Source organism: Oryctolagus cuniculus, chromosome 4 (assembly GCF_051225735.1).
Source record: "Oryctolagus cuniculus isolate XC-2025 breed Fujian yellow rabbit chromosome 4, ASM5122573v1, whole genome shotgun sequence".
Lineage (NCBI taxonomy): Eukaryota > Metazoa > Chordata > Mammalia > Lagomorpha > Leporidae > Oryctolagus > Oryctolagus cuniculus.
In genome coordinates, this window is record NC_142870.1 from 120,028,483 (window position 1) to 120,049,378 (window position 20,896).

Genomic DNA, 20,896 nt, shown 5'->3' on the forward strand with positions numbered 1-20,896 from the left:
CATAAAACGTACCATACTGCCTCATTTATCTGTGCCGGTATTTAAATTCTTTAAATATTAGGCAAGAACCCTCTCGGGCTTATTAATATTGGGGATTTATCAATAGGCTCATGGTGAAATCGTATGGCACCCCAAATTCTGGTAGCACATGTGGCACCCCAGATAGCATTGCTAGGGAACTTTAAGGGGCCACATTTTGGTGTAAATTTTAGGGGGTCATTTCCGATTTCAAGGTGTGTGTGGAGTTGTGAGACTGACTGGAAAGCAGGAAGTTGGGTCCAGAGGTGATTTGGCTCAGACTGAGATGGTGAGACTAAAGGGAAGGTTATTGAAGAGAACGGGAAATCAGTAGAGGCACCACGTGTATACAACTGTTTAAAAAAAAAAAAAATGTTTGGACTCGAGGTCAAGTTCTTGTCCCATTATTCCCTGCCAAAAAGACAGCGCCTGATTTGCTACAGAGGACTAGCCAACCCTTACAGCATACAATCTGAGCGCAACCGTAGGAATCCCCCAGACTCAAAGGAGTTCCCTTGACTCGGATGCGTCCCTTCAAAGACTGAAGCCGTCATTCATCAAGGCTGATATCACACTGACTCCACGTTTACCCCATCGCCATCAACGCCAGCACGTCCTTTTGCCGAATGAAACTTCTGCGATGCTCGGGGACCAGAACGGCCAGGGTGACGTCAGCACGCAGCGCAGGGCGGGAGAGCGAGTCGTCAGTGAGCCGCGGGCCCCGTGTGGTGTCTCCAGGTTTTGCGTGCGCGCGGCGGCGCTACTGTGGAAAGACGGGGCGTGACGTCACATTGTTGCGCCGGCCAGGGGCGGGACCAGGTGCCGCTCTTGCCTTCGTCGGGTCGCCCCTGCAGGTGCGACGGGAAGTCAGGGAGGCGTGGTGAAGTGCCTTCAGCCGCGCTTAGTCTTTACAACTCGGTGTAGCAAAGTATTCGCGTTTTAAGTGGAAGAACTAAAGACTCAGAGAGTAGAAGTAACTTCTGCTAGATTACACAGCAGAACTAAATTCTACGTAGTCTTATTATATTTTTATGAAAGGGATATAATTATATCTTAAAATATTTTAAAGGTTAAACAACGTGATGCATGTAAAACTTGTAAATGACACTAAAATTCTTCCATGCCCTTCTTAACCCTGTAAGTCTGTCCATCCACTCCAGCAAGGAGCAGTTCTGATTTCTGGCGGGATGCCCAGCACCTTGACACGAAAGAAAAACCGACTATCCTAAGCAAAAAGCCTGAAGCCAAAACAGATCCTTTCAAGCAACAGGTGAGGCCAAATGAAGGTGTCTAGGCTGCACCTCACCAAGCACACACATGGGCATACACCCAAAATTGCATTTTCTCTTTTTTTTTACGGGCATCCTTCCCACACTCATTCAGACTGAAACCTGTTACTAAACTGTTCTTTCTTGTCTTGATGCTGCCTCCATCTCCTCTTCTTTCCTAGACTTTTTTTTTTTTTAAGGTTTATTGATTTATTTGAAAGAGTTACACAGAGAGAGGAGAGGCAGAAACAGAGAAGTCTTTCATTCACTGGTTCACTCCTCATTTGACCACAACGGCCAGAGCTGGGCCGATATGGAGCCAGGAGCCAGGAGCTTCTTCCAGGTCTCCCACGCAGGTGCAGGAGCCCAAGGACTTGGGCCACCTTCTACTGCTTTCCCAGACCATAGCAGAGAGCTGGATGGGAAGTGGAGCAGCCGGAATTCAAACCAGCGCCCATATGGGATGCCAGCACTGCAGGTGGCTGCTTTACCCACTACTCCACAGCGCCGGCCCCTTTGCTAGACTAATTTCCCCTAGATACAGCCTCATCAAATGACCTCTTCAAATTGATTTCATTTGTTCGATTAATATTTATTGATGTTTAGTAATTGCTTAGTTAATCAAGCATTTCCAATTTTACCCCTTCCCTGCATATGCGAATTATACTTCCAGGCCCCAGTCAAGGAAATAGGAGTGTATGTGACCCACTGTGACACCACACACACATATACACACACACACATCCTTCTTTCAGACACAGCATTTAGTTGCCAGTTGAAGAAGCTCCAGAGCTCTTTCCTTCTTTCCTGCCTGGCCACAGGTAGCCTCTGAAACAGTAGCTGCAGCAGGCAGCATCTCTGCATGGTCAGGATGAAAAGCCACAGCACTGATACGTGAACAACGTGTACCATAGGAAAGATAAATTCCTTTAAGGCACAGAGACCTTGGGGGTTGTGGTTACCTTAGCACAAAGTGGCCTCTGTAGATGCCTACATTGCTGAGCAAAGCCAAATTTGGTTTCTTTCAGGAGCAATCCCCATAAAACATGAATCTGACCATGCCTTTACCTGCCTTAAAATTGTCAGTACCTTCCCACTCTTTGAAAGATAAAGTTTAAACTCATAGACCGGTATTCTAGGCTCTTTTCCACCTGGTCTCAAACTGTACCTCAGGTTCTATGCCCCGCCTCCATTCATTGTTTAGTCCAGCCAAACTGTCCTGCTGGCTATTTACTGTCTTAACTCATATGCTTTCCAGTCCCTTGGTAAACCTTCTACATCATACATTTAATCTGGGATGCCTTCTGCCTATATTTGCATGTTCTGCCTTACTACCCTGGGCATGTTAGATACCTCACGCCATCCTTTATAAATCTTAGCACACGTGTCACAATCTTAATTACATGCTTCAGTGATTATCTTCCTCCAGGGCTTCTTCCCCATTAGGTCAGGTATATACAATTTAAGGACTTAAATATTTATTAAATGAATAATAGCTCATTGGGATCCTTCAAGGTACATTAAAAATGCTATTAATTCCATGTATCAGTTTTCCATTGCTACAGTAACAAATTACCACAAAATAAATGTCTTCAAACAATACCAAATTATTACCATGAAGTTTTGTAGGTGATTACAGGGCAGCATTCTTTTTTGGAGGACATAAAAGAGAATCTATTTCCACAAAAGGTTGCTCACATTCCTTAGGTTTATGGTCCTCGTGTTCCATCTTCAAAGCCAGCAATGTGGCATCTCTCCAAGCAGCCTGCAAACCTCAGCATCCTTTCATAGTCACATCTCCTTCTAACTCCTAACTGTCAGAAAGTTTCTCTGATGTAAAGCACTCATGTGAAGCACTCATGTGATTAGATTGGACCTACGTGGAAAATCCAGGAAAAGCTAGTTAACGATGTTAAGATAGGGAGATTGTCCTGGATATTTTATCCAGGAGGAGGGGGGAAGGATTCTATCTACCAGATTCCAAATTCTTTCCTTGCTTCCCTGGCTAGCTTGGCATTTACCTACTCAACATCAGCCAAATGAAGACTTCTCTAAAAAGCAGCAGGAATCTCTCAGAAATAATGTATTAATCAGCTTTCCATTATTACAGTGAAATACATGAGAGATGCTAACTTTATAAGAAAAAAAGGTTTGTTTTGGCTCATGATTCTGGAGTTTGAAGCCCAAGATAAAATGGTCCCATTGGCTGGGTATTTAGCAAGGCTGGAGGAGAGCAATGGCAGAGCGTACACAGAGGAAGGATAACATGGTAAGGCAGGAAGCAGCGAGAGTGGGTGGGCTTGACCCGGCCTTTATAAGGAATCCCCTCATGAGAATTACTTCCTGAGGGCACACCTCCAAAGACCTCCCGCTGGGTCTTCACCCAGCACAACTGGATTAAGTTTGCAACTGCTTAGACTTCAGGGTTTAAGTATCTGTTCTGTTCAAGAGCCATATCCTATTCAACCCATGGTAGGTAACCATATAATTTATTGTTTAAATAGAGACATTTAATAATGAAAGGGAACACTATTACCATTTATACCAGGATTGACCAGAAGCAGCAAGATGAAATGAGTGTGTGTTCTGTGGCAAGCCTACCATGAGTTGGCTGCAACATGTGTGTTGTGCCATTCTTTAGCCAGGCCTCTTAGAGAGGGATCAAGGGGAAGATGCTGGAAGGCTTCACTTTTCTCTGAAAATCCATGCTTCAGGCTATAGATGAGATATGTGGTTCAAGAGACTAAGAAGAACCTTTTTCTTCCCTAGTTTAAGGATATATAAAAAATGAATTGTTTATGTTAGGAAATTAGACCTTTATGATACATATTGCAAATATTAACTTTCAGTTTGACATTTATCTTTTGATTTTGTTTGTGATGAAGCCTCTTTTAGCACATAGTTCCAACATGTCTTTGTAACCATATAAAAAAAGATTTTTAAAAATTCAAGTAAGGAAATTAGAGATCTACCTCTTAGACATGTAAGAGGTAATTTTCAGCTTTGGTGTGAAATAAAAACATATTAAAGTAAAGATCTCACAGCTTTTTCCATATCTGATCAAGGCTTTCCATTTCAAAGTCTGATATTTTTAGGAAATCACCTTGCATTCTTAATACATAAATAAATCTTGGGCCCAGAGGCAGTTATTAGTGTATATTTGTGAAAGTAGCTTTCCAGTTCTATTACATCCTCTGTATATATTTCTCTGCATAGAAGAGACTTCCTCTCTATCTCTAAATCTTTCTTTCCTTTCCCTTTTCTTGCTTTATTCTTAATGAATATCACTATAAACTTATTTTTGTTTGTTTTACTTACTATGCTGTAATCCATTACTGTCTGTATTCTTTTTTGATGCTTAAATTATCTCAGATTTAGCCAGTAGGACTCCCATTAAGCTGCTTCTTTAACCTTTTAAACTATCTCCATCAGTCTCTGAGTTTTTTCTTCTTCTCAGCATGGATATTTTAATCTCACCTTATACTTTACCCGTCCCAAAGTTCAACTACCATTTCTCCAAGGAACTCTGGTCTCTTTGAAGGGGCTATAATATTTAGAAACCAAGATTTGAGCTTGAGGTATATTCATTATTACTAGAAGTTACTACCTTTTAACCCTTTTAGTTTCTCTTGGACAAATTTCCTTTCTCATGATTTTGTTTGGTTAAACACTATTTCATTCTGGAAATACACCTCTTTTACAGTCAGTCTTCTATGGAAGAACATTTAGGTTCGTTCCAATATTTTGCCATTACAAATAATGAGACAATGAATAACTTGCATATGTGTTGCTTCAGGTCTATGGTTGTGTATCTTCAAAGAAAACTGACCCAAGAAAGAGTGTTAGATTAAAAGTAAATGCAAAGGTAACTTTGTTGGATTTTGCTAATTCTTCTCCATGAAGGTTGTCTTAGACCATTTTCTGTTGCTAATAACACAATACCATAGGTCAGGTAAGTTTTAAGAGATGGAGGGGCCGGCACTGTGGCATAGTAGGCTAATCCTCCACCTGTAGCACCGGCATCCCCTACAGTCTCCAGTTCTAGTCCCAGCTTCTCCTCTTCTGATCCAGCTCTTCTGTTATGGCCTGGGAAAGCAGTAGGAGATGGACCAAGCGCTTAGGCCCCTGAACCCGCGTGGGAGACCCAGAGGAAGTGCCTGGCTCCTGGCTTCAGATCCGCTCAGCGCTGGCCATTGCAGCCATTTGGGGAGTGAACCAGTGGATGGAAGACCTTTCTCTCTGTCTCTCCCTCTCACTGTCTGTAACTCTACCTCTCAAATAAATAAATAAAATCTTTAACAAAGAGAGGGAGAGTTATTTTTGCTCAAGGTTCTGGTCCAAAGTTGAAGGGACCACATCTGGTGATGGCCCACTTTCTGGCAGAGTTCCAAGGTATCACAGGGTGAGAGGGAGTATACAAGAGACCCAGCCAAACTGACCTGCTATTAAGATAACTCGTTAATCCATTCATGAAGGTAGAGTCCTAATTACCTCTTAAAGATCTTAAAGATCTCACTTAGTCACATATCTTAATATCTCAATAATGGGTATTAAATTTCAACATAAGTCAAATATGGGATAAACAATATTCAAATCATAGTAGGAGTCATACCACCAGGATTGTATGAAAGTATGCATTTTTCCACCGTCTCACCAATAGAATTAGAGTATATTATCAAACATACATTTTTACAAACAGGATAGGTACAAAATGTAATGTTGATTTGTGTTTCTCTAATGCAAGAAGAAGCTGAAACATTTTCATGTTAATTAGGTTGATTTAGGTAATCTACGCCATTTCAAAATATGGCATATTATATACAATATTTGCCACTTAAAAATCTCGGCTGGCGCCGTGGCTCAATAGGTTAATCCTCCATCTGTGGTGCCGGCACACCGGGTTATAGTCCCGGTAGGGGTGCTGGATTCTGTCCCAGTTGCTCCTCTTCCAGTCCAGCTCTCTGCTGTGGCCCAGGAGTGCAGTGGAGGATGGTTCAAGTGCTTGGGCCCTGCACCCGAATGGGAGACCAGGAGGAAGCACCTGGCTCCTGGCTTCGGATCAGTGCAGTGCACCGGCCACAGTGCACTGTCCGCAGCGGCTACTGGGGGGTGAACCAACGGAAAAAGGAAGACCTTTCTCTCAGTCTCTCTCTCTTTCACTGTCCACTCTGCCTGTCAAAAAAAAAAAATCTCAAAAGACTTTATACTGAATATATATAATATTGGAGAAAAAATAAGGACTGAGAAAATGAAGCAAAATGCTAATTTTTCCCTACTTCCCAAATTTTATAATAGATTTTTGAAAATTTGTATTTATTTCAGAGGCAGAAAGTCAGACTGAAAGAGACAGATAGAAGTAATTCCCATTTACTGGTTCATTCCCCAAATGCCTGTCACAACTGGGACAGGGCCAGGCCAAAGCCAGGAGCTAGGACTCAATCTGGGTCCCACATTTGTGGCAGGAAGAAAAGTACTTGAACCACCATCACTACCTCCCTGAGTCTGCACTAGCAGGAAGCTGGAGACAACAGCAGAGCCAGTTGTCTCTGACGCAAAAGTCCTAACTGGCACCTTAACCACTAGGCCAAACATCCATTTCAGTTTTATGATATATTTCTGATGAAAAGCTAACTTTTATTATATATCCATTCTCTACTTTGGAAGTGTTCTTACACTCAGATACAGAGATAAAGCTTTTGATAACTTGAAGTAGGTCATGGCTTAAGAGAGAATTAAGCCTTTGCTCAGAGGTATAGTATAGAATTCTCACCAAACAACTGCAAGTAGGAGAGCATGATTATAGGCAAAGACCACAGAAAATGCTTTTCACAATTTTCAGTAGCCGCATGGCTTTGAGTCTCGGAGCTCTTCTCTGTAAATGGGGATGACACAGCACTGTCCCACAAAGTTAATGTTAAGATTAAATGCAAAGATAACATATATATGCTTACACACTAGAACCTGGCCTTCAGTGAATTCTAACACAAGTCAGCTGTTTCAGTTTTTGAGCTTTGTTTTTTCTTAAATTATTAAAACTTGGTTTCAGTGCCCCCATGTGTCCAAACATTGTAATGCTTATGGTCTTTAGCCTTTGAAATGACAGTTCTTGCAGCACTGTCATTGTGCACTTGTTTCATATAGGCTATGAAGATTAGAAAGCTCTTTTAAAAACTGGTTTTTATCCGTGAATATAAAAACATATGCTCACTGCACACAATCTGGAAAACACTGAGAACTGAATGGAATCCTAGTCGTTATAATGCAACCATACTTTTTTTCTGGGGGGGGGGGGGAGGCATTGCTAGAGAGAGAGAGGGAGGAAGGGAGAGATATACGGATCGTTCATCCTGTGGTTTACTCTCCAAATGACCACAACAATCAGGGCTGGGCCAGGCGGAAGCCAGGTGCTTCCTCTGGGCCTCCTACTTGAATGCAGAGGTCCCACCACTTGGGCCGTCTTCTGCTGCTTTCCCAGGCCATTAGCAGGAAGCTGAATCAGATATGGAACAGCCAGGACACGGTTCCCCGCTCATATGGGAAACCTGAGTGGCCACAACACCAGCTCCAAAAACATTTAGTATATTTTATATTTTCTATGTATGTTTACATTTATATGTATATAGATATGTGAGTTTTACAAAGTGGAGTCTGTGGATCTTTTACACAAGATTAAATGTCAGATTAAATGTACAATGTACTTTTTGCTTTAAAACTAGAGTCTTGAGGTGGGTGTTTAGCCTAGATGTTAAGACACCAGTAAGATTCCTGCATCCCATGTCAGTATACTTGAGTTTGGACCATGGCTCTGGATCCAAATTTCAGCTTCCTGCTAAAGCACAACCCGAGAGGTGGCAGTAATGGCTCAAGAGATTGCGTTCCTGCCACCTCGTGGGAGAGCTGGACTGAGTTCCTGGATCCATCTTTGGCGCCCAGCCCAGTCCCACCATTGTGGACATTCAGGAAGTGAATGCCCTTGGACAGAAGTGCTCATGATGGCTCCCTCTCCCGCCCTCTCTTCCTCTCAAGTTAACAAATAGCTTTTAAAAGAAAACAAGCAGCAGCGCACTTCAAGACCTGCTGATCTGTCTCTAGCTCCAACTGTGTTTTGAGCAGGTCCAGGGGCTCTATCTCCTTCGGCTTCTGACTTCTGGATTTTGACTGTCCGCTGATTGCGTCTCCAGCTGCAACTTCCGGGACCACTTCTCCGCCATCTTTTGCTTCTGGGAGCAGAGAACGCACGTTTGTGGTCATCTTGTTGCAGACCAACGATGACTTCCCTGATTCGTCAGAATTATTCCACGGAGGTGGAGGCTGCCGTCAACCGCCTTGTCAGTTTGCACCTGCGGGCCTCCCATACCTACCTCTCTCTGGGCTCCTACTTCCACCGCGACGGTGTGGCTCTGGAGAGCTTGGGCCACTTCTTCCGCATGTTGGCTGAGGGGAAACGCCAGGGCGCCAAGCGTCTCCTCAAGATGCAAAATCAGCGCGGCGGTCACGCCCTCTTCCCAGAAGTGGAGAAACCATCGCATGATGACTGGGGTGATCCCTTAAACGCCATGGAAGCTGCCCTGGCCCTAGAGAAGAACCTGCACGAGGCCCTGTTGGATCTGCAAGCCTTGGGTTCTGCCCACACAGACCATCATCTCCGTTACTTCCTGGAGAACCACTTCCTGGATGAGGAGGTGAAACTCCTGGAGAAGATGGGCAATCACCTGACAGACCTCCGCAGGTTGGTAGGCCCCCAGGCAGGGCTGGACGAGTATCTCTTTGAAAGGCTCACAAAGTGGGATTAGGAGCCTCCAGAGCCCAGCGGTCTCTGGGGGCTCTCTGGATCTTGCTAATCAGAGCCTCTCTCCAGCCACTAGGCAGCTTGTCGACAACCTTGGAGTCCTCTCCCAAGCCATGGACCAAATGGAAATAAAGCTTTTGACTGAAAAGAAAAAGAAAATAAGAGTGGAAATAAAACTAAGTGACTAATACGGGTTATCTAATGGTAAACTGAAGATGGTATCTTGACACTAAATCTCTCATGCTCCCTACTAATAGGCAACTAAAGTATATACATTGAACTCCAATGGAACAATGCTTTAAAGTGAAAGAAAATTAAACTCTTAGAAATATAATGCCACGGTATGTATCACTTAAGGAGGAATGGGTGAGAATCAGTTTGTTGTACTAAAGAGACTTTCATGTTCCTAAATAACAGCTATTTCTTCTTTGTGTACAAAAGTGGACTTTTGGATTAAAAAGAGGGGAAAATAAGAGTATAATTATGTGTTTTCTTATTTTTTGCAAAGGAATAATACAACTATTGGATGTGGTTATAGTGGGACTAGGTGGAATGGCTTGGGATGTGTGAGACTGCTCTGAATATTTTTTTTAATTTAGTTTTCACTTTTGAAAATGTAAGTTCAAAAATTAAAATAAATATTAAAAAGGTAGTAAGAAGTTCTTAAAATACCAACAGAAAAAAAAAAAAACTGAAACTGACAGCATATTTAGAAACTTAATCACAAAAATCAATTCAAGTAACTTTATAACACAACACTCTAAGTCAGAGCAGGAAAAACTCAAAGGAAATTGTGAACTTTCCTGAATGGTTTTATTAGAGATTGTGGTATTGGTCTAGGGATTCTGAAAATATGTTATTGTGTAATAGGATGGGACAGGTGATTACTGGTGCTTTGTGGATCCAGGGTTCTTGGTAGAAGAGGGATGCAAAGAAGGAACAGGGTGGGTGGGTAAGAAAAAACTATGACGTGGATTCATCTGGAGGTGTCAGTATTACTTTTATTTTATTTTATTATTTTTTTTGACAGGCAGAGTGGACAGTGAGAGAGAGAGAGACAGAGAGAAAGGTCTTCCTTTTGCCATTGGTTCACCTTCCAGTGGCCGCTGCAGTCAGCGCACTGCGGCCAGCGCACCGCACTGATCCGATGGCAGGAGCCAGGTACTTATCCTGGTCTCCCATGGGGTGCAGGGCCCAAGCACTTGGGCCATCCTCCACTGCACTCCCTGGCCACAGCAGAGAGCTGGCCTGGAAGAGGGGCAACCGGGACAGAATCCGGCACCCCGACTGGGACTAGAGCCCGGTGTGCCGGCGCCGCAAGGTAGAGGATTAGCCTAGTGAGCCGCGGCACCGGCCATGTCAGTATTACTTTTAAATATACATATTTAAAGTAATAATACAGAATCCTTTAGGGATAAACATATTTTAAATATATATGTATTTCCTTGCTTTTTCTACTCCACTCCTACATTTCCCATAAGCAGTGACACCTTAATAACAGCACAGTTAGCATTCATTATTTAAATTCAAAAATACCATTCCTCAAAGGAATTGGGGATCCTCGAATAAAAGGCTAATTCCAGGTGTGAGGCAGTTTAAGGAAAGATCAAACCTAGAAAATACTCTGTGTTCCCTGAAACACTGAAGTACTCAAAGACTAAGAAAGCCTTACATTGTAAAAGGACATAGTAGCTGGCTTGAAGGAACTTTGGGAAAATTTGGGACAATTTGATTATCAAAAATACAATGACAGAAACAGCTCATAGTGGGCTTGGTTACAACACAGATTTCTGAATATACACCTCAAGGCCTGCCCTGAGATTCTGATTCATCATTCTGGGCTAAGACTGAGGATTTTCACTTCTGAGCAGATTAACAGGTGATGCTGGTGATGTTGCTCCAAGAAGCAAAGGTAAGCAGCACTGTGTGATCAAACTTTTAATTTAAAAAGTATCCATGAGGCCGGCGCCGCAGCTCAATAGGCTAATCCTCTGCCTGCGGCGCCGGCACACCGGGTTCCAGTCCCAGTTGGGGCGCCTGATTCTTTCCAGATTACTCCTCTTCCAGTCCAGCTTTCTGCTGTGGCTCGGGGGGTGCAGTGGAGGATGGCCCAAGTGCTTGGGCCCTGCACCCGCATGGGAGACCAGGAGGAAACACCTGGCTCCTGCCTTCGGATCAGCGCGGTGCGCTGGCTGCAGCGGCCATTGGGGGTTGAACCAACGGAAAAGGAAGACCTTTCTCTCTCTCTCTCTCTCTCTCTCTCTCTCTCACTGTCTACTCTGCCTGTCAAAAAAAAAAAAAAGTATCCATGAGACAGTAATGATGAGAGGCATAGACAGAGAAAGAATCAAAAATAGAAAAAGCTCAAATATGGCAACATACTTGAAATGATCATAAGGAATTTAAGTGAAATGTACATCTGGGTTAATTTTACTACACTTTGAATTTTTATGAAGGTTTGGAAATTCTCAAAAAAATGTTGAAGAAAAATTAAATGTCCTGTTTCCTGCCTGTTCTCAGAGAAGTCAAATGAGGGTACTATAAGGGGTGTAAAGAGACAGGTAAGAAGTAATTTAGGAGGAAGAAAACACTGAAAAAAGACATGGGCTTAGGTACACAGGGAGGAGCAAGGGGCTTCATTCTAGCTTAGTAGAGTGATTCAGCAGTGGGGGCTGTGATAACTTCCACATCTCTGTGGTTTAACACAACAGAAGTTCGTTTGTTGTTCTATTTGAGAAAACTGACTCAGAGGCAGTAAGTTCAAAGCCCAAACAAGAAAGAATTCCCACTCAGTTTTGGTCCCAAAGCCCGTTTTCATTCTGCTATAGCACATTGAGGGGAGGGACTTGGCCAGGGCATCCTATTTACTTATTTATTTTTTAAGTTTTATTTTTTTTGAAAAGCAAAGGGTCAGAGAGAAAGAGAGAGATGTTGCATCTGCTGGTTCACTCCCCCAGATACCCTCAACAGTCTGGGGTAGGCCTGGCCAAAGTCAGGAGCGAAGAACTCTATAATAAAGTCTCCCATGTGGTTGCTGTCCATTCCATGGTAGTATATAGTTTCAATAAAAATTTGTCTTGTTAACAGATAAATGGCAATATACGACTGCGTAGTGTTTGGAATTTTTTGTTAAACAAGGAGGTTTTGGGGGCTCGTGTTTATGTAGGCAGGCAGATAGGATAAAATTGATTAGGTTTGTGAGCTGGAAGACCACACCTTCACCACACCCCTGTGGGACCTCATCCCCCCTACCTGACCCCACCTGTATGTCCATCTGCCAATCAGGCTATATAACCACTCCCCTTTGGAAGTGGATTAAAGTGGGCCTGGCCCTTTTTTTTTCTTCCTCACCCTTTTTCACCATTACAGACCTTTGTTGCCTGCTCTGCCTTTGCTTCCCTGCCTGTGATAAGCTGTTAGCAATAGCTGCTCTTAACCAAAGGCCTGCTGCACATGGCTCTCGACCTGCTCTCTGCTCGGTATGGCCCCAACTTAATCTCCAGACTTTCCCTTCTCCCCTAAGGCCTTCACTCTCCCATGTATTTCTCTCACTAAATAAAAAGCTTAAAAACTTCCCATCCTGCCTGGTTTATTTGAGCCAGTATTCAGAATTCTTCTCTGAATTCATGGTAAGAGCCCACACAGCTTATTAATTTCAGAATATTAATAAGCAAATCGGTATCAATGTTCCATACACAAGAAGTTACTCTATGAGGTGATAAATATGTCAAGTTGCTTCACTACAATAACCATTTTACTGTCTGTATGTAGTTCATAACATGTTGTAAACCTCAAATTTACACAAGATTTGCTTTAAAAAAAGAAAATATGTACATGAAGGAATGTACAAAAATTAAATTTATGAAAATAATAAATAGCAAAGTATGAATATCCATGGCCTCTTTCCTGTCACCTGCCAAGGAACACTCATATTTTCTGTTTTCTACCTGGTCTGTTTACCTTCTCTCAATTTGGGGCTTTGTTAGTAGATCAGGGTAAAGAGCATACAAGTTGCTCTGTGTGTGTGTGTGTGTGTGTGTGTGTACGCGCGCGCGCGTGCGCACCTGCATGTGTTTAAGGATAGAGAGTAACATGCTGCGGAGAGCTGGAGGGAAATGACAGAGAAAGCAAATACTGGTGAAATTAACATCAAAAAGAGAATAAGTAACTGATGCAAGAAAACAGATTGGATGCCAGGGAGAAAAGGGGGAAAAGAATGAGAGTGCACAAGTTTGTGGGAGAACATTAGCAGAGATTGTAGAGTAGCTCGTAGTACGGGGAGAGACACTGAAATGACAGGAAAGGTCTACTTTAGAAGTTTCCTAGGTGGGAGGCTGGGAAGAATCACTATATCCTAAAGTTGTATTTATAAAATGCAAAAAAAAGGTTTCTGGGAAAAAAAATCACAAAATCCAGGAGCTGGCGCGGTGACATAGTAGACTAAGCTTCCACCTGCGGTGCCAGCATCCCATATAGGTGCTGGTTTGTGTACCAGCTGCTCCTCTTCTGATCCAGCTGTCTGCTATGGTCTGGGAAATCAGTAGAAGATGGTCCAAGTACTTAGGCACCTGCACCCACACAGGAGACCTGGATGAAGTGCCCGGTTTCGGATCTGCCCGGCTCTGGCCATTGTGGCCATTTGGGAAGTGAACCAGCAGATAGAACATTCTCACTGTCTCTCCTTTTCTCTGTCTGTAACTACCTCTCAAATAAATATATAAAACCTTAAAAAAATGAAGTTTTGCTCTACAATAAGAATGTTACCTGCCCTTGGAGCCAGCATTGTAGCATAGGAGGGAAAGCCACTGCCTATGATGCAGGTATCTCATATGGATGCCAGTTCATGTTTCAGCTGCTCCACTTCTGATCCAGCTCCCTGCTAATGGCCTGGGAAAGTAGTGAATGATTGAGGGAGACTGGATGAAGCTCCTGGCTCCTTTTTCCTTGGCCCAGCACTGGCTGTTGTGGTCATCTAGAAAGTGAACCAACAACAGATGGTCTCTCCCTCTCTCTGTAACTCCTTCAAAGCAAAAAGCAAATACACCTTTATATATATATATGTATATGCATATATATATGTGTGTGTGTGTGTGTATGTGTGTGTGTGTGTGTGCGTGTATAATGTATATTTCTGCCCTCTGCAATCATCCAGGGACTCTCTGAAGTGAAAAATCTGAACTGCTTTAGCTATTTTTCCCAGCTGTTTTCTTTGGATTTTATATCATGTTAAGACTGGACCATTTGATCTGTGATAACTAACAGAGTACCTAAAAGGAAATCTGTAGAAGTGAAATTGACACTTTGAGAAGCAATGACTTGTCAGCCCTGTTGAGAAAAAGTTTTCTTAAATCTTCTTAATACTATTTGTTGAAGTCTTTTCTTAACATAGTTAATCATATATGTATAAAGTCAATTGAAAATAGATAAAATGAAAATAGTAAAAAATAAGAGTGGGAATAAGAGAGGGAGAAGGAAGTTTGTAACTGTAAAACTGTATAGTTCTGCATACATTCCTATGGACTTCTTTTTTTAAAAAAAAAAGATTTCATAAATTTATTTTAGAGGTACAGTTACAGACAGTGAGAGGGAGAAAAGTCTTCTGTCCATTGGTTCACTCCCCAAATGGCCACAACAGCCAGAGCTGTGCCGATCCAAAGCCAGGATCCAGGTGCTTCTTCCCAGTCTCCCATATGGGTGCAGGGGTCCAAGGACTTGGGCCATCTTCTACTGCTTTCCCAGGCCATAGCAGAGAGCTGGATGGGAAGAGGACGCCCATATGGGATGCTGGCGCGCAGGCGGAGGATTAACCTACTGCACTACAGTCCGGACCCCGGACTTACTTCTAAAGGTACAATTTTAAAACTTGCCATGGGACCCCCAAATCCCATTAAACCTGATGTAAAAATGCCATTCTAAGTGTTAAAGTGATCGTATTAAGTGTTAAAGTGATCATATAAATAGGATTAAGTGTTAAAGGGATCATATAAATAATAGCAAGTGTCTGGTAATAATAGAATTAAAAAGGAGAGAATATTCCAACATGAAAAGCAGTCCACACAGCAGATTCATAGAATGACAATCGCTCTAAATAGCACTCTGACATCAGAATTAGCCATTAAGGCATCTGGTCTGGCTGAAAAGCCCATGAGAGCATTTTAGGCATGGAAAGCGAAGACACTGTGGCAAAAAATATTCTGCCTGAAGGAGCTCTGTGAGTGAGACTCCACTGGAAAGAAGTAGCCATAAAAGAAGGATATACTTTTCTCTGAAGGTAGGAGAGAACTTCCATTTTGCATATGGCCTTGTCTAAATACTGAAGGAGAGTGTGAATTCAAAAGGTTTCCATAACCTTGGCAGCTCATGTCAAGAGCCTCGGATGATCACTGATGCCATACATTAGTGTTAATTGTTAAATTAACAACAGGAGTCACTGTGCACTTACTTCCCGTGCAGGACTTCTGTCCTCAATGAGTTGTATTATGAAAACTTGTATGTAAAACTTGTATGTAAACTTGTATGTAAAACTTGTTCTCAAATAGTTGTGTGTGTGTGTGTGTGTGTGTGAAAATTATTGAAATCTTTACTTAGTAAAAAGTTGGTCTTCTGTGTATAAAGTTAATTGAAAATGAATCTTAGGCCGGCGCTACAGCTCACTAGGCTAATCCTCCGCCTTGTGGTGCCGGCACACCAAGTTCTAGTCCCGGTCAGGGCGCTGGATTCTTTCCTGGTTGCCCCTCTTCCAGGCCAGCTCTCTGCTGTGGCCCAGGAAGGCAGTGGAGGATGGCCCAAGTGCTTGGGCCCTGTACCCCACGGGAGACCAGGAGAAGCACCTGGCTCCTGCCATCAGATCAGCGCGGTGCGCCGGCCTCAGCGCACCGGCTGCGGTGGCCATTGGAGGGTGAACCAACAGCAAAAGGAAGACCTTTCTCTCTGTTTCTCTCACTGTCCACTCTGCCTGTCAAAAAAAAAAAAAAAAAAAAAAAAGGAAAGGAAAGAAAAAATGAATCTTAATGGAGAATGGGATTGGGAATGGGAGGAAGGAGGAGATGGGATGGGAGTGGGAGCGTGAGGGCCAGTATAGTGGGAAAAATCACTATATTCCTAAAGTTGTACTTATGAAATCCATACTCATTAAATAAAAAGTTTCTTTTGGGGGCAGAAGGAGACTAGACCACAAAGGCCTTGAAAATTTGGATTTACCAAAACACATAGGAACACCAGGAGACATTTTCTATGGAAGTTCGTGACCCCTAATTCTGAGATTACTAGGTAGATTCAATTTTTAAAATACAGAAGTTGTAAGGGAAGATGTGTATTTGAGGTTTTAATCATCTTGGTGAAATTTAGGAAAAACTCTGCTCCGAAGCTTTTCACTCTGTAACTCTCGCAGATCTTCCTGACGTCAGCATCAGCTCCACTCGAAGGTTTTTCTACATGCTTCTTACATCACGATTTGTACTTCATTTATTCTGCCTGGCTTATTTGTTTCTAAGAATGTTTTTATTGTAAGGGTAATATATGTTTGCCTGGGCTTATTTTTCTTATGTTGTAAGCTCACTGAAGACAGAGACCATACTATACCTTATTGTAAAATAGTATCATGGCAATTCAGACACACCTGAATTTGCATCTTAGCTGTGCTGCTCCTCAGTTAAAATGCCAAGCAGTTTTGTGTGGTTGTGGTTGTTTAACCTTGTTTAGTTTCAGAACTCTCATCTGTAAAACTGAAATAGTAATAACTATGAGGCTTCTTCAAAAAGTTCCTGGAAAAATAGAATTAAAAGATAGGTTCACTTTGGTGCAAAATATTTGGGAACCCATGCATACAAGGGGTCTTCAAGAAGTTCACGGAAAATACATATTCTGAAAAAACTAGCCACGGATTTCCAAAATTTTACACCAAAATCAACCTATCTTTTAATTCCATTTTTCCACAAACTACCCAAAATTTCCCCATACCTTTCTCAGGGTAGTTGTGAACATTTAATGAGAAGATATGTGAAAGTGCTTAGCACAATACCCGGCAAACACAAGTATTCAACCCATGATAACTATTATTATGTGTATGTCTGTTTTATTAGTTGAATCATTATTCATGTAGCACTGAAGGAAGTGCTCAAATCTTTGCTAAAAAAAAAAAAAAAAGTATGGCTGAGATGAGAGAAGAAAACCATGAAAGAAATCCAGGAGCTGGCACCTTTGGTTAAGTGTACTTTTATTTTCCTGTGTGACCTTAACATTTGGGGTTGTGGGGGCTGCTATGAGGTCTGAGGCTTGCTTCTAGCTCAAATGAGCCTTGCTAGAGGTGGGGTAGCAGGGAAGAGTGTTCACTGTTAGTTCTTGTGCCCCTCTGGGGGTCCTGAGCCTCTTAGGGGAATTCCAGTTCACTCTCCAGTTCCTCTGCCCACTTCCCCTCTCCTTGTCACACAGCCATCTAGAGAGATTCCTAGCAATGGGAACTTCCAGTGACTAACCAGCACCTTCATGGGGTCCCTGAGAGTTAGGGAGTTAGGGTTCCTCTTAGACACCCTGGGAGTTAGGGACCCCTTAAACGCCATCTCCTGCCTGAAGCATTCCCTGTTCTTCCAGGTCAAAACAGTCTCTCCTGCAATAGTCTGAAGCACTTACTGTCCTACTCTAGCCCTAGCTTTACGTTGTTTCCTCCTGTGAACTGCAAGTTCTCAGGGAGCAAAGTCTGGGTCTGCTTCCTGTTTGGTCAGTACAATGAGCTGTGCAGAGGTGCCCACATAAGACTATTACATTGAATTGCACTGAAGCAGGTCTTGGGGCTGCTGAGCCCTAGAACTAGATCTTACCCTAAGTTGCTAACCTGCTCCCCAGAGTTTTAAGTTAGACATTTGTGCTCTCTATGACAGTTTGTTGTTCAAGACACATTGGACAAAGTTCCCAGTAATAGATTTCAAACAGCTATCAGGAATCCAGAAGAAAAGCTTAATTTAGGTAATAAATATTTACAAAATTTTAACATCAAACTTGTTTCTTTCCATAATTTAAAGTTCATTTTTCACACCACTTGGTTATTACATAGAAGCATGGTGGCATTTCAATGCTTGTAACAGCTGTAAATAACTGGAAATAATTATGTCTCTGTTTGTTGACAGCTACCTTAAGCTTTGTTACTAGTAGTCACAATAAAGCAAGATTTAGTTTCATTGCAAATATGACTATTCTGAATCATCCATCGTGTTCAAATTTTGCAGATTATAAATTTTTCATTCTCCAGGATCATTATCACACAGTTAGCAAAGGTTCCTGGCTAAAAACAAATATTTTTTATATATAATTCTTAGTTGAACTGAACTTAAATGAAATAACATCTCAGGAAAAGTTGGCCAATTCAATAACTTGTTTGTCCCACTTGACATGGGAAAAAAAATTACCGTTTCAATTTCCTCAGTCTCTTTGGAGGCTTGGACCTTTTCATAGTCTCATTTCTGCTTGAAGAATGCTAATGTGTCTCCTCCTGATTTCATGTGGCTTTTCACGAATCCGGCTAATTTCCTGAATCCCTCCGCCAGCCCGTCCCCGGTGACGGCACAGCAGGGTTGAACATACCAGTTCCGGTCACTGCAGAGCTTCTTCACTTTAAACATTCTGGTAATGTCCTCGGCGCTCAGAGCTCCGGGCACGTCTTGTTTGTTGGCTAATAGGACAACCGGCACGTGTTGAATGTGTTCGTTCTTCAAAATGTGTTCAAACTCTTTGCGGGACTTCTCCAGGCGCTGTTTGTCAGAACTGTCCACGACATACACCAGCCCGTCAGTGTTCTCACAGTAGTAGCTCCAGACAGTTCTCATCTTTTCCTGTCCTCCGACGTCCCAAACTGTGAGCGAGAGACTCTTCTCAAACTCGAGCATCTCCACATTGAAGCCTATCGTTGGGATGGTGGCAATATCCTTATCAAGCTTTAGTTTGTAAAGGAGAGTCGACTTCCCAGCCGAATCAAGTCCCAGGAGCAGAATTTGGGCTTGCTTGGCCCTCGGGTTTTTGGAACTCAGCAGACCCATTTTGGGCTTTTGCTTTCTTTAAAGAACTTTTTCTTTTGGTGCGAGACAATATGTTGTTTCTGAGTCTCACGTGAGGCAAGAAGAAAGCGAATGCTTCATGCTATATTCCAGGAACAGGATCCTGTCCATATTTATATTGTGGCTTATCAACTTGATTGTAGGCAAACAGAATTTTATTTGTAGTGCTAGCCAATCCCGAGGAATCCGTGGTGTGAGTAACCAGCCAATGTCATAGTGGCTCAAAGGGGAAATTCTTTGTGAGTGAGTGTGGTAGGGCGTGGCCTGCCCAGGTGATGCTGCGGTTTTGTTCCTTGGCAGGTGCTAGGAATCAGGAGGAAATTGAAGGTTCAGACAACATGCACATCAACAAGACTTGGCAGCAGAATGAAACTTAACTTTTTGTTTTAACTGAACTTTTAACTTTAAGTTTTCTCTTGAACTTTTTGTAGAACCTCTCTAGTTGGTCAGCTATCTTATCCTAATCGTAAATAAGTAACCAGGCTTCTTCTATCATGAAGAAAGTGTTTATCTCCACTCCCTCCTTAGTATCTTAAGTACTTTCCCTTTGTCCAGATTACTCAGTAGGGAACTTTAAACAAGCCAAGGGTATGGTATCTGAACCTGACTCCCGCAATCAGATTATTTTGTCTTTAATCTTCTAGGTGGAGAATTTGCAGTATCCACAACACCAACTTTTCAGGGAGGCATTTGTATTACAACACTTTTAAAGCAAGTAGTCTGGTTAAAGATCGCAAATTGGATACAAATAATTGACTCCTTCTTAAGACCCCATCAAAATAATGATAGGAGACTAAAAAGAACACATGGGGGCCGGCACTGTTGCGTAGAGGGTAAAGCCACCACTTACAGTAATGGCATCCCATATGGGTAGCAGTTCAAGTCCCAGCGGCTCCACTTCTGATCCAGTTCTCTGCTATGGCCTGGGAAAGCAGTAGAAGATGGCCCAAGTCCTTGGGCCCCTGCACCCACGTGGGAGACCCAGAAGAAGCTCCTGGCTCCTGGCTTCGGATGGGCGCAGCTCTGCAGCTTCGGCTGTTGCGGCCTCCTGGGGAGTGAACCAGCGGATAGAAGACTCTCTCTGCCTCTCCTCTCTCTATAACTCTGACTTTGAAGTAAAATAAATAAATCTTTTTAAAAAATAAAAGGAACATAAATTCTTAAGAAGATGAGTAAGGGAGTCCATCAGTGAGATTTTAACAGGCTGGAAAATGGAAGATGATATAGTAGGAGGATATGAGACTGGGGTGCTGGCACATAGGAGATAGACAGGAGAAGTCAGGAACAGTAAAGAGATGGGAGAAATAAGGGACTAAACAGAGAGGTGTAACGAAAAGTCTACATAAGGAACAGCACGCACACACACACACACGCACACACACACGCACTATTCTCTATGAGGTGGTTAAACACCAGGCAAAAAACTGAAGGTTTTTTGTTTTTGTTTTAAATGAATGATCCCAGATAAAAAGACTGCCATGTTTTGAAAGTTGGGAGTTTCCGTAGTAGAACGCCTAACTCAACATTCAATTAAACTGTAGCCAACTTGGTAGTTAGCAACCCTTACATGTATTCAGAGTTCCCAACTGAGTTTTCAGTGCACATAAGTTACTTAATACAGAGCTCACCGCACCTTCGATATGAATGACAGCCATCTGAGGCCAAGGTAAAAATAAGAATGCCTTAAGAAAGCATACACAGAGGTAATGCAGAGAATAGGAGAACTTTTCATCAAGTCCTAATTAAGAATTTTGTAGAGGTTTCAGGAGCCATTA

At 42.5% G+C, this 20,896-nt stretch overlaps 2 protein-coding genes across 2 annotated transcripts in view; one reads left to right on the top strand and one right to left on the bottom strand.

Moving 5' to 3' along the window:
* Positions 1-2,758: 2,758 nt before the first annotated feature.
* On the top strand, positions 2,759-9,564 carry LOC149127089 (ferritin light chain-like). Its single transcript, XM_089331030.1, has one exon. The coding sequence runs from the start codon at positions 8,555-8,557 to the stop codon at positions 9,077-9,079; it is 525 nt and encodes a 174-aa protein (XP_089187156.1). The 5' UTR covers positions 2,759-8,554; the 3' UTR covers positions 9,080-9,564.
* Positions 9,565-17,142: 7,578 nt separating this feature from the next.
* The window catches only part of ARL14 (ARF like GTPase 14), a 32,040-nt gene continuing 28,286 nt past the window's right edge, over positions 17,143-20,896 (bottom strand). The window contains exon 3 of the mRNA XM_008266417.5: positions 17,143-19,424. Within this exon, the coding sequence (XP_008264639.1) occupies positions 18,525-19,103 (579 nt within the window). The 5' untranslated portion in view covers positions 19,104-19,424 and the 3' untranslated portion in view covers positions 17,143-18,524. The remainder of the gene's footprint in view (positions 19,425-20,896) is intronic.